The sequence below is a fragment of the Acanthaster planci genome, linkage group LG05, assembly GCF_054643075.1.
Source record: "Acanthaster planci isolate LZ-2023a linkage group LG05, COTS_SCS, whole genome shotgun sequence".
NCBI classification, from domain to species: Eukaryota; Metazoa; Echinodermata; class Asteroidea; order Valvatida; family Acanthasteridae; genus Acanthaster; species Acanthaster planci.
This window is the reverse complement of record NC_141781.1, coordinates 15273161-15292326: the sequence shown is the minus strand read 5'-3', so window position 1 is coordinate 15292326 and position 19166 is coordinate 15273161. Positions and strand designations below refer to the sequence as shown.

General features: G+C 38.9%; 1 protein-coding gene across 7 annotated transcripts in view; it reads left to right on the top strand.

The window, feature by feature from the left end:
- The first annotated feature begins 519 nt into the window (after window positions 1–519).
- The window catches only part of LOC110977269 (solute carrier family 12 member 2-like), a 39613-nt gene continuing 20966 nt past the window's right edge, over window positions 520–19166 (top strand). For 4 of the 7 annotated variants that reach the window (XM_022231242.2, XM_022231240.2, XM_022231237.2 and 1 more), the window contains exons 1-7: window positions 610–781; window positions 4492–5038; window positions 5443–5562; window positions 11652–11727; window positions 13717–13812; window positions 15531–15670; window positions 16438–16548. In XM_022231242.2, the coding sequence (XP_022086934.1) occupies window positions 4562–5038; window positions 5443–5562; window positions 11652–11727; window positions 13717–13812; window positions 15531–15670; window positions 16438–16548 (1020 nt within the window). In that variant the 5' untranslated portion in view covers window positions 610–781; window positions 4492–4561. The other 3 variants (XM_087136782.1, XM_087136781.1, XM_087136783.1) reach the window with 3 other exon arrangements.

Here is a 19166-nt window from a genome sequence, read left to right as displayed (position 1 = left end):
AAAATACTGTTCCTTATCAAAATTTATTTTCCCGTTCAAGAAAGTTACTCAAAAGAAATGGAAATGAGTACTGGAAGATTTGAAATTTGAATCTGTTTAAATTGCTTTTAAAAAATCAACGAATATGTCCTGTTACAATGCAGTTACAATGCAAAACACCAGGACTCGCCCTTTCAATAAATATATCTTGTGTAGCACGTCGATCTTGGCCACCGTATATTTCAAAAGCCGCCAGCTGCGCAGACTTGGGCAGGAATTTTTACACACACGAGGTCGAACCCACTAAAGCTGCCTACTCCTGGGCACAAAAAGAAGTAATTTTTGTGTGAATTGCTTCGATGACAAACTGTGAGTTGTGAAAATAAAATCACCTCTAAAAAATTCAACTACATTTTAGTTTTCTGGAAATCTTGTTTCAACGCCTTAGGTGTGATTCTACCTCCATGGTGCGCACAAATAGGAGGATCGAGCACACTGTACATGCACATCAAAGATTGTCCAGCGCGCGCCGCACAGGGGCGCTATTCAATCACGCATAGCCATCACAGATCTCTCCACACACTGGCCGGGTACCGTGTACGTACAGGTCGCGATCAGTGACAGGTACGCACCAACCAATAAGCATGTGGTTATACGCCCGTGGTGCCTGGTACCATAGAGCATGTAGCTCTATGCTGGTACTGTGCATGTGCGGGCCGGCCGGAACCGCAGCTTGCAAGTACACTGTACTAGCATGGAGGTAGAATCATGGTACTAGGCATGCTGCGTATCTGCATCATAGGTGCATGTTTTTGCATAAATTTCTGGATATGGAAACAGTTTGGTCAGTCAGTCGGGGTTCCTTTCCTTGCTGACCATTGCTCTTCGCATGTGTCGTACAGTATCGATAGATTTTTTTTTTATGTTCCAACCAGTGGATTCCATGTGAGTGATTGTGTGTAGTGGGTGTACGTGTGTGTGGTGTTTTTTTGCGGCAGCGGTGTGTTCGGTAAATTACATAAGCCTGCTTCCCCAACAGTAAAGTACTACTCCGTAGACCTTACCGAAGCGATCTTTTTTTATGGTTCCACACGCTATGGCATTTTTTGTAGCGTTTAACATAGCCCAGGTTGGACGACCTCTACAAAGCATTGCGACTAACGTCCAGGATATGGAAGTCCTCCTATAATGCGAAATTTTAAAAGAAAAATTTTCAGCAGTTTTTTCTCACATTTTTACCTGGCGAAGACAGCTCAAAATGTTGTTCACAAGTGCCTTGTATCCCAAATTCCATAAATGCTGTGTTGACATTATTAAACACGCCTGCGGACAACGTATTTTGCAGGAAATTGTGCGAAACTCCATGCTTTTCGTTGCAACTCATCTTCTGCATGTAAATGACATTCGTCTAGCACGTGTACTCAACTCGCACATGCGCAAAATTCCTAGTAAGTGAATGCCACTTAGTAACCGAATGCATGTGCAGAAAAGCCATGAGCGTGAAGAAGTCGCAGATAAGGCCGTGTCCGAACGGGCTTCCAAAGATATGGCTAGATCTATTGTCTGCGCATCTCTATGTATTTCTAATGAAGCAAAGACCTAGCTCTAGACAACATGCTTACATGTAACTGACAGAATGAGGGCTGAGCTTGGAGGCCATTTTGTACATGTGCAAATACGTACTACTACACGAACGTAGGTCGTTCACGAATCATGACGGAAAGTATGGAGTTTCACAGAATCTTCTGCAAAATACATTGTCCACAGGCAAACATGTATTTAGTAATTTCGTCACAGCATTTATGGAATTCAGGATACAAGGCATGTGTGAACAACATTTTGAGCTGTCTTCGTCAGGTAAAAATGTGAGAAAAACTGTTGAAAAAAATTTCGCGTAGTAGGAGGACTTTCATACCCTGGACATAAGTACAACGCAATGTAGACTTCGTACAACCTGGGCTACAGTTTTACCTATTAATTATTATATTATTGGCAAAAAATGAGGTTCTTTCTGCAATCTTCAATCTCATCCCTCGACCATGTTGACAATCTGCGCGAATCTGCATAGCGCATTCTTTGTTGCCATATGTCACGTGACAAAAACAGGCGCAGCATATTTGCATAACAAACATTTTTGTTGCTTTGGATACCAGTCCCCATAATTCCAACTACTCCCGCTAAGATTATGTATAGAGACGTCTGAGAAAGTGGGAGGTGGTGATGTCAAGGCGCACGATAGCCGCTACGTGGTCAAGCTAGCTGTTTACACAGGTTTCAAATGTTTGAGAAATACCTACTTCATGGAGTGATAATATTTTTTGAAGATTCGGTTGTGAAGTTGTGAGACTAATAAAGTTTAAGATAATGTATAGAGACGTCTGGGAAATCTGTGGTCAGGGATCCACACTAATCACATATAGGCTCGACCGTTTGCAAATGAATCCCCCAATTGTGTGGAAAACGGAAACTTTATTATGTTATCAGATGGGCTAACTTAGCAGCATTCAAAATGCTATAGTGTCTGGAACCATAAAAAAGATCGCTTCAGTAAGGTCAACGGAGTAGTACCTTACTGTTAGGGAAGTAATATAGGTCTAGCCTACAGCAATACAAAAGAGGGCCTAATAACATACTGGTCCAAAATTTGAAAAAGAGGATTACTAATGCTTCACTCAGTAGAGCTAGTGACGCCCCAACTAAAGCGTCTGTCCTCTGTGTAGTGCTCTAGTTGGGCTGGCCCAACTATTAAATTGATAGTTAATAATCGATAGTTGTTAATTTGGCTTTCATTACTATTAGCACCCAGTTCCTTGAATAAGGAATTTTAACTTTTTCAAACTAACATTCAGACCTTGAGGATCCATTCCTTAATCCTAGTAGCTCTAGTTTTGGTAAATTTTGAAAAATCAGAATCTTTTTACTTGAGTTTGGCGAAAGATGACCTCATCACACCAGCTTGTTTCACGTCTGGTTACCTGACCCAGCCATTGTGGATATACTGAATTTCATTAAAGGAACCAGGAAATGAATTTTGGTACTGATGCTATATTCGGGGCGTAACACTTACAAGGCCTATTTTTACTGTGCTAATGCTTTGTACCAGAAGTTGACTTGGCCTAAAATATTGACACGTAAGGATGATTCTGATGATGACGTAGCCCGGCCAGCATGTACCAAAATAACGATGACTGTAGCCTAATAACCACAGTCATGAAAGTTACTTTTAGCTCTGTCTAGTCGGCTAACATCTAAAAATACTGAAGGAGGGTAACGGATAATAATGTAGGCTACACGTACAGATGTACATGTAGGCTTAGCTTAGGCCTATCTGCCTTTATTTTGTTAAATCATGGTAGGGCCTACATGGAGGTAGGGTTAAATGCAAACTTTTAATTATTACTTGTACCTGGCCCACTGAATGTTGCCTAGCAGCATGTGCTATAGGGATAAAGCACATCACTCTTTCCATAAATCTATGGTTTTCGTTGGTCTTTTAATAATTCCAGGGTAAGCACTACACTTTGCTTCCTATATAGATGAACCGTCACTGGTTCTACATGCTAGGTAGGCCTATCAAAAATGATACTAGGGCCTACTCTACAGTTAAAGTTTGTTCATTTTTCAGCTATCCACTTCATGTAATTTGAAACAAACTAGCACAGTTAAACCTTGTAGAAACACTTGAAATTTAGGTTAAGATTTCATGGGCGAGTGTACATAGTATATTCAGCGCAATCTTGAATCTTGTGTGGATTTATTTTACTTCATCCTAAGTTGATTTGCTTTTGAATGAAATCTACCAGAGGATATTTTACTGAGAAGGAAGTACAATAAACTTGTGCGAAAAGAAAGATTGTATTTTGGCTCTTCTCAGCAAATCAGAAGCAAGCCCAGCAGCCTTTTAGTAAATTTGGTGATACCAATCAATAAGTAACCTTCACTAGACTACAATTTCATCCTGCCAAATGCTTAGCCACCCTTTATTACTGATAACTGTCAGATTATTGTTGCACTTCATAAATTCTCATAGTCCATGTTGTGGTTTCTACCTACGTTATTGATAGACATTTGATGTCGGAGTTCTTGTCAGAATGCGAGAGTAGAATTTGTTAATTTTGTAGAAGATGAGTGTGATGTAAGACGCCCTGAAATAACTGAATAATCCTATAATTTTTCTAGAAAGTCTTTCAAAAATGAAAGATTAAAAAAAATTGTGACAAGATTTGTACGTGTACCAGCACATGTATCAATTTTCTGGTCGTCACTACTGTACAACTTCAGTGGACGTAAATATACTTTGCATATACTTGAAGGGCGCAGAAATACATGTATCTCAAAAGATGTCCTTACTCTACAAATTGTAATTCAGTTGGTTTTACTCTCTTATTTAAATGGCTTGGAAAAAGCTGGTAAAGTTGGTAGGATTTTTAATTAGCAGATTTTTCTTCAGGCAAGATTGACTAATTTGATGTACGCCAGTATAATGCAGCTTTAATTTCATCCTTGATGCAGCACATCCTATGTAGTAACTCCCATCTGACAGGAAGTTGGCCCTCATCGGGGTTTTGCCCCTACCTCAGTAATGAGTGACTCAGAAGCTTGTGCGAATGGGGACAGTGATCAGGGGTCTGCATTCACTCTGTCTGAAGAACCAGCCGAAGACAGTAGTGGGTCTGGGCCAGCTGCGTGCGGAGAGTCTGAAGACAAGTCTGAATGTAACATGGAGGAATCTGGACTACTGGAAGGTACCGGTAGAGCGGCAAGGGTCAGCTCCAAGAAGCACTTTTCATCCAAGAAGAAACATGGCCGGTTCCATGTGAAGATCATCAGGGAGACGGACAAGGCCAGCAGTCTAAAGCGCAATGGGGACATGGGCAAAGCCTCCATGAGCCCCAGCCAGCAGGAAAGTGTTGATGAGAGTTTAGACCATTCACTGGCTGCCCATAGCTTTGGCCATACTGTAGAGGCAATACCCTCGCTGGATCACTACAGAAATCGGTATTCACTGCTGGCATCAGGGAAGCAACGCCCTACTTTGTATGAACTTCACGAGCCCAAGGTAAAGTCTGGTAGTGTAGCTCAGCAGCAAGCAATGTTTGCCCATCAGCTTGGCCAAAATATACAAGCATAGTGCTAATGTGAGGGTTGATCACCTGTATTGGGACAAAGTAAATGTAACTGGCATCCTGGCACTGAGGTATAACATCCATTTCCATGCATTGAGTTGCCTTCACAGGGTACAAGTGAAGTATAGTCTTCATAAAGCCTTGCTGAAATAATTGTGCACACGTGTAATATGCACATCCAAAAGAGGTCTTGCATATTTCAGAAGGAAATCAGCAAATAGAAAAGATATATTGGCACAGATGTCCAGAACCAAGATTAACGCCCTTACGAAGTCGGAGCCGATTTTTGTATCTAATATGTTTGTTTTCCCTCTATTCTGTTCACCAAATTCCTTAGACTGCGGTAAATCAAACAGCCGACACCCCTGTCGATGCTGGGGGCTTAGCAGAGATAGAGGCTCCCCCAACTACAGCAGCCAGTGGAGGGGTCAAGTTTGGATGGATCAAAGGCGTGCTGGTGAGTTGGACAGGTCTCAACAGTGAAGAGGGTATTTGTATAACATTGTAATTTATTTATTTATGTATTTATTTATTTTTGGGCAATACAGATACAAATACATGTACATAGAGCACAAGATATAGAAAATTACGTTACAAATAGAAAACCAGCCCATGGGCTACTTAAAAGCAAAATAAATCCCTATACAAGGAGCTATATCCCCTCCCTCCCATATATATAAGAACACTTTTGCAGAATACATTTATAAAAAAGTACAATTTCCTTACAGTATATCAAATTACAGTAAAAGCAATATTAAATTCATTTGTTAAGTTAGTTTTAGAGTTAATGTTATTACTATATGTAAAGCACTTGATGAGGGTACCTTCAAGTAAGAAAAGGTCACAAATACAAAAATACAAACAGTTCAGCAAAACACAGATCCTCTACACTGGATCGGTGAGCAGAAAGGAAAACAAGGCATCAGTTACCCCCCCCACCGATATATCCACACCAAAAATATATAATTACTGGTCATGTAATCACCCTTGAAAACAGTGTTGGAGATAACGAAGAAATATATATGTACATGTACATATATCTACCAAACCAAGCATGCACAAACTGATTTAGCCGCAGAAAAAAAATAGGAGATAAGATCATTTATTTTAACAAAAAGCGGTGCATAACATTTTTGTAGTGAGAGGAATTAACCCCTTCTCATCGGGAAGTGGTAAGAGATGCCGTAAAAATTGAGATCCCTCAGCCCGCTTTTCAGCTATTATTCTCGGCCCACACTCGATCGAACACAGAGAAAGAAGGCAGACCCTGGCTCTTGTATATATGGTGATTGGCCTTTGTGTGTTGCCAAGAAATGAAAAGGCCGAATTTGCATCATAATCACCAATTTCACAATAGTCCCACTTTGAAAAGAGGCAACGGGAATGTGGAAGCGTGAGTAGCGCTGCATGCCACCGAACAACAAGCCTTTTCACTGTGTAAATCAAAGCATGCAGAGCACGCAGGGCCACAAACCGAGAATTTACCGAGGCTGGAATTCTCGGAGTCGGCTTTCAGAAAAAGTCCCAGCGTCAAGGGGTTAACAGTCTGATCCCTGATGTCAGCAGGTAATGAATTCCAAAGATTGGGGAAATGATTAAAAATGGAGAATTTGAAAGAGTCGTTTCGGGCAAAAGGAATTCTTAATCTGTAGTCATCAAGGTGCCAAGTGTTGATTTCAGGAAGGAGATGAGGGTCAATGTCATAATGTTTGTGAAAACAATGTAAAATAAAAGTAAAAGCTGGTATTTGTGATGGTCAGCAGTGGTTAGGAGATGAAGAAGTTCAAGGCCTCCAGGATCCTTCCTGTGCTGGATCACACAGTGCTGGATCACACAGTGCTGAATCACACAGTGCTGGATCACACAGTGCTGGATCACACAGTGCTGAATCACACAGTGCTAGATCACATGATGCTAGATCACACAAAGCTAGGTCACACAGTGCTGGATCACACTTAACAATTGTTGACCGCTGTGGTGTGGGATATGACGTTGTGAACACCCGAGGGACATATGTCTTAAAGGGGATGGGCCATGCAGGTTAAATTGATGTTATATGATAGTTTCACCGTCCTATATACAATAAATTTGATTAACCCCTCTTTTATGTCATTAACCCTAACCGTACATTATACTACAAATTACTACTTGTGGTAAAATGTAAGAGGACATGACTTTATTGTTCTGTGAAGCCATAAGATACAATAGATAAGACAATGTACATGTACCAAGACAGTGCTGTGGTACTATGAGTGCATAGCTTTATTCTGTGTACAAGTAACAATGGAAGTAACCTACATGTAGCTAGAAGTATTAATCTGTAGCGCTAGGTCCTTCAGGCTCAAGCTACTACTTAGTATTTTGTAGTACTGAGTAGTGTAAGGCAAACAATATTCTTGGCGGTTAGGGTTAAATCAGTAACAATTGGCATTTTCTGTGTGTTTTTTTAGTCTCCGCCTGAGCTCTTTGCAAAAACTTATCGAAATTGGTCGATGAGGGCAGCCGACAAATCTTAGCAAAAATGTGATGTCATTGGATGGACTTGACTTTCCAGACAAAAATGCACAGTTCCAGCAAGACAGTTGATTGGTCTGCGCAAGAATAATATTCTATGCCCTGGCACATAGTCGAGTATGTAACTTGTACGACGTACGTGTCAAGTCAACCTCATTTGATCTTGTTTTCCTATGCCCTTCTCTTAACACTGGGCAGAGCTATTGAACAACTAACTTGCTTTCATTTTGTTTTGTATCGTGTCGTACACATGTAATAATTTCTATAGTGAATTGTGAATTTCAAAAGAACGCCAATAAATTGTGTTGTCTGTGGCTGTTGTCGCATTTAAAACAACTTCCCACAGAGCAGTTTTTGTAGATTCCCAATTGACTTTTCACACCAGTGTTTGTAGGTTAGATTTGTGGATAACACACAATCAGATTTTTACAAGGACTCTATAGTAACAAATGTACATGTACATTACATACAGTATGTCGATGCGTCGTTGCATAACAGTAAACAGTCACCGGATAAAGGACTCATCCCCTTTAAGGAATTTATCATTTCAGAAGATGATGGGCCTACTGTAAAACTATACAGTTAACGTACATAAATGATGTCGTTTGCAAATGCACTGTCCCCTCTCTTTCATTAATTGCATAAACGCTAATATGAAACTAGTTCAGGTACCAGTGAGTACACTTATATAGTCTGGTTAGCGGTTCCTGCATTACCTTATCCACTGCGGGGATAGGAACGAGTCTGTTACACATGTACGAGTGCAATCATTGATCGAATTCCCTGGTAGCCTATGCACAAAGCGTATTATGGGTACCACGCAAAACTTACTAAAGGACCACAAATGTTCGTTCTCAAACTTCCAGTAGTTGTTTTGTTTCGCGCGCATGTGCGTGCACACACTGTCAGTAGAATGAGATGTCTCATGATGAGTGTGACATGCAGCTATACATTCGTGTCTCCCTGTCATGTGATCGTTCTGGGCCAAAAATGGACAGTATTAAAGACAGAGGTATGACAAAGTGCTGGATCACACAGTGCTGGATGACACAATTCAGCCATGATGCTATGATATTTGCACAAGGACAAAAATAATACAATTTTTTCAAAGAATCAAAATGTTGAGATATTGCCAGTATTATTCTTGAAATTGTTACTTTATGTTACGCCACTTTTTCCTTTAAAACAAAGCCAGGCATTTATTTAAAGCTTGTGCACTGTGCAACGTCTGATTTGCTGCCTGGTCTGTCCTACATGTAGTCCTTACTGGCATCACTTCTACAAAACCATGTTCAAAACAGCCATCTAGTGAAGTAAAGTGGGACTTCGGCAACTTTCTACATTTTGAACTCTTGTTTGTTGTTTATAAAATGCATTATGAGGATTCCAAAATCAAAAAAAAATTTTGTGATGTTTATCACCTTGATGGCAATTTCATAGTAGCAAAAAACTTGACTGCCAAAAAATTAGTACAACCAGTGTAAACTTTTCAAGTTACCACATTTGTTCTTTCGAAAAAATATCTCATTAACATGTACCATAAGCAAGAAATGACTTAATACATGTAAATAAAATGTCTGTCAAGGAAACATTTCAAAGAATAACTTTGATGGTCTTTTTTAAAACAAAAAGGTCATGTCTTCTTACAAGTGACAGCATTGAATACTACATTTTACTATTAAGTAGTACTTTGTAGTATTCAGAGCTGTTGGGGTCAAAATAATAATGGATATTTTCTCAGTATTTGGCACAGCCTTTTATTTGGGCGCTACTTCAAACTTGATATGCATATGTCATACTAGTATACATGTAAACTACTCAAAAAAAGTGAAGGACCACTTTTTTCTTAACTTGTAATTTCTTTCAAGAGATGCAAAAGACATTATAAATGCAACAACTGAAACGAACCGCATTTGAAATTGATAAAATAAAAGTACACACACAAAAAAGTGGTCCTTAACTTTTTTTGAGAAGTACATGTATATGAAATTATGAATACTCCTGTGAAAGCATTATATATATTTACATGTATTGTTGATTCTGATACAGGTGCAACGTGTGTATTTTTAAACTGCCATACATCGGTACAAGGCTCTTGTGCAAATACTTGTGCACACCGTTTCAACTCTACTTGGTATTTTTACTTTGTTTAATTGTTTTCATCCTCTTTCAAAGCAATGACTGTGCGCGGACACTTCCGAAAACATTTGCTTTTACACTGTGTACACGTGAGTCACCATCGCAGTCTTGGACTCTAATAAAATCGCATCCTGGAAAACTTCCAAGACTTCCATTTAGTCAAAGCAGTCATGCCCAGAAGATGCATTAAAGCAGTGTGAGGTGCTACATGTATGACTGATTTTGTTATGAATTGTGTGACAGCTCATTCCTACCAGTTGTGTTATTTGTACCTGTTCTTTACATGCATGTACATGTACAGTTGTGCTGAAAAAGTATTCATACCCTTTGGAAAATAACATATTTTTTTAAATTGTTCCCTTGTAAAGTTATTATATTGGTACTTCCACTATATCTTTTGTCTACTTCTTGTAATACACAAAGCACAAACCCACACGTATGTGTGTCGGCCCGGGTTTCGTTTTTTGCTCCAGGTCAAAATGATTCATACCCCTGGTTTACATACCGGTAGTCCAAAGTCTCTTCTTAATAGTCAATATCGTGGCCTTTGTCCTTGAATGCCTCAAGACAGTTCCTATAAGTGTCCACAGGCTTTCTGCATGTTTCCTGTGGGATGTTGGCCAACTCTTCCTTTACATTAAAGTAGGCAGTGCCTGAGTTCAGGGTTCAAACATAACACTGGTCCTCTAACTTGTTGTGAACCAGTCAAGTCATTGAAGTGGTCTGGCCATCCAGTCAAGGCATACTTCTGAATATTTGTATTTACTCCACAACTTCAGTAGAAAACTTTGTCCCATATGTTACTGAATATCTGCTTCCTGTAAAAAATAGAGAATTTTTCCCAGTGTTTACCTTTAAAAATGTAAATGTTTTCCCCCAATGTGACAAGGCTGTGGAACATGTAGCAAGGGGACATGTCATTTTTCATACCATGTGCATTTAGCCTTAATTGGTATTATTGGACTGTGTATGTGTGTGGGTGTATTCATTCGCTCAACAAGAACTGTTAAAGATGGCAAAAACAAATCCAAATGCCAGGCTGCAAGAGAAACCTGGTACATGTACATGAACCAGTACATGTGAATGGGTTTGCTTTGAAACATGAAAATTCATTCATTACATGTTCAGAGCAACATGTACTGTATCCTCCATTGTAAACAGAGAAAAGGTGAAAATCACACCCCCATGCAGGAGGCAATCTTTAAACATATCCACACATGCATTTATCTACACATGCATTGAATATTGAACAATGGAACCACAGACCCAGTGTGCTTTTAACCATATCACTTGAATGTGAAACATAATTTGTAAAACATACATGCATTTATACAGTGTACATACATGTACATGTATGGTATTTCAATTTCCTCTTGTAATGTACCCCATCGGTACATCTATCCGTACATCTACATTATACACACTGTACATGTTCATGTTAATGTGCATATGATGCAGCTTTACATGTACAATGGGTGTTGCTGATGCAGTTAACAAAATGATTAATATTACACAGTACACTGTAAAGGATGTTGGAGTTCCTATCACTTTATTATCAGCAAACTTTAAACACCATTTTTGCAAAAGAAACATGTTTTGCTTTAACCTTAACCCTTACAAATAGGGTTTCTTGGATTTAAAATTTAAATGTTTGTTTTTCTCTCTACATGTATTTTGAGAGAATTTTTTTTATTTTTCTTTTTTCCTTCAATTCAGTTGGGAGGAACTTACATGTTTATGTTTTCCATTATGATCTGTGATTCCCCCAGTACAACTGTAATGCTGAATATTCCAACTGCAGAGAATACATGTATGTAAATGTCATGAATGTTATGCACCAGTTCTGGATATTTCTTTGCTGAAGCTTACATTTCAATTTAAATTGCATATCAGGTCAGATGTCTGCTGAATATCTGGGGTGTGATGCTGTTTCTGCGGATGTCATGGATCGTTGGACAAGCTGGAATAGGTATAAGATCTATTATTTTTCAGAGAACTTTGAGGGAAACAATTCATTTTGGAACATGCATTAAGCCAGCATAATAGGTACAGGTGTACTGTAAGCGTTGTACAAGTGCTTGTTCCTGTGAGTTGGTACAAAATAAATTATTGTATTACTGACAAACTTTGAGGTCAAGTTTATCAATATGAATGCTTGCAAAAGCATACGGGTTCATGTACATGTACACTACATCAGGGGTAGGGGCTTGAAGTTTGTACGTGTTCATGTATTGCCATCCAGTTTTACTTTGTGCTTTTTCTGACAGTGCAGGTAGAAGTAAAAGTGAATATGCAAAGGGTATGCCATTGTTTTTCTTGATAGAGGAGTATCAAGTATGTTTATGCCCCGCAATTACGGTAGTTTGTGCACATGCGTACTGAATCCCATGACAGTGCCAGAAGCCAGTAAAAATGGCTCTTGACTCAGGCAGGTGGACCCCAAAAGTAATTGATGGACATCAATCATGGATATACATGTAGTTGTTTGCCCCTCATTTCCCTCCTGATTAGTATTTAAACACTCAAAGTCCCTTTTGCTAACTTGCACATGATGAAAATCCATTTTCTGCCAAATTTTTGCCTGTCTGTCTCACATACCTCCAAAATAATAGAGTCAGAAATTGGAAGTGAAGCCAACATTTAGAGGGGATTTTTTTCAGTTTTGCCAAATTTTCCCTTACATGTCTCTACTTGTGAATAGTGAGGAATATCATGAATGCTCTAATGAGAAAGTATTATTCAAGAAGGAAACCGTATGAATGAGAACGGAAAGGTTTTGTTTGTGCCTTTTAGTCAGGCAAATTGGTGGCGTTGTATGTATCAGTGAAATGAAGTAAACATCACCTCGTACCAAAACACACTCGTATCCAGGTGTGTGTGCATGTACATGTATGCCATGCCCAAATCTGGACATCTTATTTTTGACCATTGTTGGTCATGTCAGACTCAGTGCGGAAATTTGAGTCCGCATGGAAAATGCACCGCATTTCAGACAAATGGCCCTCGATATCTTGAAAAAAATGAGCCGATAGATACAAAAAACTTATCAGTCTTCCAGACAGTATCACCGATGATCTGAGGGGAATTCGACACAAGTGTGAAAATTGGGCACTAAGTAAGGTAAAAAAACATGGAAAATGATGAAAATGGGTCCCAATGAAAAAATGAGTGAAGTTCAAAAAATTATTTGTATTAACTCAGTTGACTAGTCAGATACCAGAACCAGTTTATGAAGTATTGGTGAGTCATTGTTGGTCAGGGCTAACTAGACAGTTGGTAAAACCCCCAAACACTTGTAGTTTGCGATCCTTAACAGTGTGCTGTCATTGGACCACAAGAATCTTTGGTGATTGACTTTTATGGCAGAGATGCCGAGATGTGCATGTAGGTACAGGTATATCACAAAAAAAGCTTGTGTAACACTTGGAATACATGTATGTCAGCAGCAAAGTACGGAGCATTTAGGTCAGTTGTGTTCATGTAATTGATTCCATCACAAGTCTCTTCAAGTCCTTGCAAGTCCATCTTAATTTCATCACAAGTCATTCAGTCTTAAGCAAAGTCACAAGTTATTCAAATGAATCATGACAGAGGCATTCACTCTGTTACTTATTGTCTTGTGGAAGGACTTGTGAGTGGACTTGACTACAGTACTGATTTAAGTGGTCTGAGGGGCATTTTACAGTGATGGAGAACTCTAGTCTGGACTCAGACTCAAGTCAACTTTCTTGGACTCATGACTTGAGTTAGACTTGCTAGTAGCTGACTCATACAACCCATCAGACAAGAATCGTCATTGTTCGTCTTTCCCATGGCCTCTTGACACTTGAGTGTGCTCAGGATAACTTCTTTACATTAACTTTGATCTTTACTGACTGTCTCTTTCGTAATATGTTTCTTAAACTTTCCTGTACAAAATAATGATTGCGTAATTTGTCAATGCTTCTTCCTTTTCCAGGCTTTTCCATTTTGATTGTCATGATGGCTACCGTAGTAACTGTACTGACAACATTGTCAATGTCTGCTATCTGTACAAATGGAGAGGTCAAAGGAGGTACGTTGTCTTGGTGACACAGTCTCTACATGGGCTCAGAAGATTGCTGTGCATGTCATATGGGACACCAATTTTCTGTAGAAATTGACCCATCAGTCTGTTGTGGTAGCCTCAGAAGTTCAGTGTATTGAGAAATGAGCATTGAGCTACATGGAGCCTACATGTATGTGCATGTTATACATGTAGAACAAGCACCTTTTATACCAGCCATGCATAGATGTCCAAATGTAGGGGGATGGACTGCAACTGTAGACCAGGACACTTAACTACTTTATGCTGAATGATGTATGTATTGTTTTCTTATACAAAGAGGGCTCATAAATATAATTGCAAAAAAAAAATGAATTTTTTCATAAGCTCTCAGCCAAGCTTTGATTATGTAGAGATGCCAATGTGTACGATTTAGGTGTAATTTTTGTGATTTGTGTAGTCTGTTTACGACTGTACGATCCAGACTAAGATTTTTGCAATTTCCCAACTGAACACCAAGGTACAAAACCATAAAGTTTTGCAAGAAAAAACTATGTAAGCAAGCCCTGAGCAGGCCTTATAATTTACGCTGTGATGAACAGGGGGTGAATAGGCACAGTTAAACTTCATTTGCAACATGATTGTGTACAACAGTGCACTGTACACATACATCGATATCGTTATATGTCATGATTGTGCTAAAATTGACTGGGGTGGAAGACTATCGAGAATTTGAGTCTCGGATATTTGGTGAGCAACTGGACTTGTTTTGCATAATGCCATCAAGTGAGCAGAAGGTCAGAGAAGAATACATGTGCATGTACACCCCAAAATGGGCCTTTATTGCTAAGTCTTGTTGTGGAGAAGCTTACGGGTTTTGCAATGCATGTACCGGTAAACATTGCCCTGCTGGATCTTACATCACCGAGAAGCACATTAATCAAAAAATACATTAGTTAGGTCAAGAAAAAAATATCTCTGCTTCCGATTACATGCCTCTCAAAAATAGGATCAGTACTGTACACGTAGGTCAGGGTTTTTTTTAATCAATGTTTTGTGCCAATTGAAGGGGAAAATTGCTTTCAAAATTGCCGTAAAAGTGATAAAAATGTGCCTTAATTAATGTAGAAATATAACACGGTTGACAATTCTTACCAATATACACGTTAGTCAGGTACAAGTGTTTTGACATGAAAAGAAGTTGAGAGATGTTTGGGTAGAAAGAAGGACAACAGGATTTTTTTCAACTATTTTAATTATTTTAAATTTGGTTTTCTAATTTACCGATAAAAATTTATGGTTGGTCAAGAAACTGGAAACGGAAGTATTTTTGGCCTTAACTATCATGACTTGTACTATAAGTATCAACTCGTAGGGTTTTAACATATTTCTAGTAGGTATCTCAGTATCATGCAATAGGATTACACTTTTTCATTTTGGAAAGTTGGCATCTCTGGATTATACAGTGTTTGTGAATATACGTTGGAATAAGGGCAAAACCTGTAATTAAAATTAACATGTACCTGACGCTGAGTACATCTTGAAAAAAGTTTGCGATAGCCACTGCTACATCGGACTCGGACCCCTGCACAAGTAAACAAGAGGTCATGGGTTGAAGTCCTACCTGAGTAAGCTTGTGAATTTTTTTCATAAGTTCTCGGACAAGTACCGAGTATACAGTGTTTATGAATGTACATCGATGTAAGGGCAAAACCTGTAATTAAGATCTAATTTTGTTTGTTCTGCAGGTGGAGCATACTACATGATCTCCCGTAGTCTAGGCCCTGAGTTTGGTGGATCTATTGGTCTGATTTTCTCCATTGCCAATGCTGTGGCTGTGGCCATGTACGTTGTCGGATTTGCAGAAGTTGTGCGAGACCTTTTAGTGGTAAATTGAATACACCTGTATACCTTAGGGTTTTCTTTGAGATACCATTCTGTGAACGTTGCTTTTCTCTGGAATTTTTTGTTCAAGGTGTCTTGGTCTGACTTCCATTTGATCTAAATAGCAAAGATATCATAATGAAATACTCCATATTGTTGTATAGATTCTTTATCAATAGTTCCTTCACTTTGTCCATCTTTGATGGTTGACCATACCCAAATTGGATACTTTTTGTCTATAACTTTTGCTGTTGGTACTTTTGTGCTTCAGTGAGTTGCACAGTTAAGGACAGTTCATGTGACGTGACAGATCAAATTGGGTTAGTGTACCACTAAGTGTGACACGACTCAATCATTTGAATTAATTTTACTTGTATTTGACATTTTTACAATTTCTAATCAATTAATAGAATTCCTATTTATGAAGGAAGAATTTGTAATCATTTATTAGCCCTAAACCCTCAGGGGTTATGTAAAATCATATTGAAATCGGAGGACTGAGGACTGATAAGGTAAAAAGCTTGAGCATTCCTCATTGAATAGTGAGTAAATGTACACACGCAATAAATGCATTAAGTTGCCACAGAGAGGGCCAATAGAAACATGTTACCTCTGAGGAAGCATTTTTCATTAGGATGGGATGGCTGTTTTGTAGAATAAGTGTACATGCAGTGTGTCATTCATACATGTAAATCTCCGGATGATGTTGTTTATAAAGTTTAGAATTTTTACAATTAATTAGCATAATTTTTTTATTTTCCCCCGGTTTAGGATAATGGCCTGAAGATTATTGATCCAGATAATGATGTCCGGATCATTGGTGAGGCTACCCTTGTCCTCCTGCTGGGCATTACCATGATTGGAATGGCATGGGAAGCAAGAGTGAGTCATACATGTAGATTCTTATGCTCTGTTTTATAGGCTATTGGATTGATTCATAATACAGTAAATGGGTCATTCCATGAAGTTGGATAACTTCAGTGACAGAGGAGCAGAGTGACAGAGGAGCTGAAATTTCAAATTCACTTACATGTTTGTGTCATCCCCTCCCCCCCAGTTTTGACACATTATTGACCGTGTTTCTCAAAGCTAGTAATACTTTTGCAATAACTTAGGCAGACAAGGAAATACTCAGGCATTATACATCATGCAGCGGGTTGTGGATGTAACACGGAAACCACACAGAGATTCAGAGAAGAAAAATGAAGGTTCATTTGTTATGTTCTAAAGATTGGCAAGTATCCCCCTCCCCAAAAAATAGAACAATAAAGAGGGAAATGTACCACAAGAACGAATGTCAGGGTAGGTACATGCACTCATTTTGGAAAATTTTCCAGATCAGGTATGATGCAGTCGGGTTGAAGGTTTTCTCGTATTCGGTCGGCATGGTTGGGTTGGAACGAAGTGCAATCTTTGTGGCCATATACGGCTGCATGGATAGCAGTATTTGTGTTGATATTTCCACATTTATCCCTGATTTTATTCAAAAGACACTGAAAACATCATGTCAGATTTCACAGAAAATTAGCAAAAAATTTGACACCTTTACTTGCAATTTCCCTGCTGGAATGTTGCCAATATCCTGTCCCGCGCGGGAGGCAAATAGGGAAACCACAGCCAGTCTCCTTGCACACAATACATGTATGTTGTGTTCACTTGCACGGTTCCTCACAGTGAGGAATCGCTCTATCATTAATCCATGAGGGATATGTGGAACTAGACGTATTAGCATAAAAATGCACCACTATGCCCTGTGGGCATGTACCATATTAATATTTTCCCTTTTTTATGTTTAGATGATAATACTGTCATGGAAGTACATGTATGTAAACTGGAGTGATTGCTTAATTGTAGATGGTTAACATTTTCGGTTTGAAAAAGTGCTCCAAACCTGTTTATGTACGAGTTTAAGATACAGCTTCTCCAAGGGGATTGTGGTACTACCCCTTTTATTTCATAATGGTAATGGTCATTGCAATAACAAGATCTGGACGTAACTTGGAACTTAAAGATTTTTGTCCGATCAGTTGTAAATAGTCAATATTTACCGAGCATGAGCACACTACATGTGCCATAAACTTTAAGGACTCATTCTTTCTACGATCTTGTACTTTGAAATCAATGATACCGGTTGGTCTCTAATGGTTGAATTTACTTCCAATAAACTTAGGGTGGGCGTAACTGTGTCGTGGACGTAAGGTGTGGAAAGTCCTTGTTTGGAAAGCAGGAAAATTTATGCCTGACGACATCTGACATGTGATGTTTTGTTTGACAAATTCTAAGCAAGAGCTGTTGAAGCCTGGAAGAACCTATTTCCAATGAGGGGCATACACTTAAACGTTACTGAATACCAAGGGTTGTGGACGCAGCAGAATGACTTCAGAAACCATGCTCAGCATTCTGGCAATACAGTAGTGAAAGCCAAGTTGAGAAAAAGTACATCTGGGTTGTAGTTTTCAAGCCATGATGTTGTAGTTACTAGGAGCAATTATTTCCCAGGTCCAAAAATGAACTCCTGTTTCGAACATAATGCGACTTTTTGTGTGTGGAAACCACATGTTGTGTTCATACTCTCGTACAAAACGGGCTCAGTTACATGTATGAAGGAGGAGTAGTTAACATAAACTACCAGTATATGGTGGACTGTTGTGGGTTGACATAGATGCAACCATATAAACAATATGACAGTATTTACATTTACTTTCAACCCACTGTCTTCGTTTCTTAAATGCCCATTTATCTTGTCACAAAAAACCTGGTTTTACATAATCAGAAACCGCTTATTCATGCTTTATGCTGTAAAAAGTGTTTCCACAAATATGAACCAAATGATCCAACAATATACCTCTCTGTGTGTTCTTTTTATGGTATAAATTTAACTGGCTAATAATTTGATTAGCCGTATGATCTACTCCAAAGTCTTCAGACCACAAGCAAATAACCAGGTATTGCCCAACTTCATGGAATGACCCAAATCTAAGGTGAAAACCCTGCTGTAACACCATCAGCACGCCAGTGGAAGTAACGTGAAAGTCAGATTTTTGTTTTTCTTGGACAAATCAACCTGGAACATTTGTTAGAATACTTTATTTTTTACCTCTCTTAAGTCAGATTGACAAAAAAATATTTACGTACATTTATTTATTCCAGTGAACACAAGGATTTTTGGAATATTTGGTATTTTCCTGTCCATATCAATCATTTTGCTCCACTGGGTCTTTACTGCAGCAATATTTGCAATACCACGTCACATGGGCCGCACGTGTAGACATCGTACTTTTCAGTAGCGGCCTATAACCTTGGCTTGAGCTTCGTTTCTTGCTCTGCTCCCATTGCTGTACTGCATGAATGAACTGGATTTCTGGCTGGAAAAAGTCTATGTGCCCATGTGATCACAGACTGCATTTTGTATTGGATAGTGTCTGGGCTAAGTATAGCTACCGAAGTACATGTACATGTACATTGTGATGGTAATGCTCAAGGTACAAACTCATGTGGCA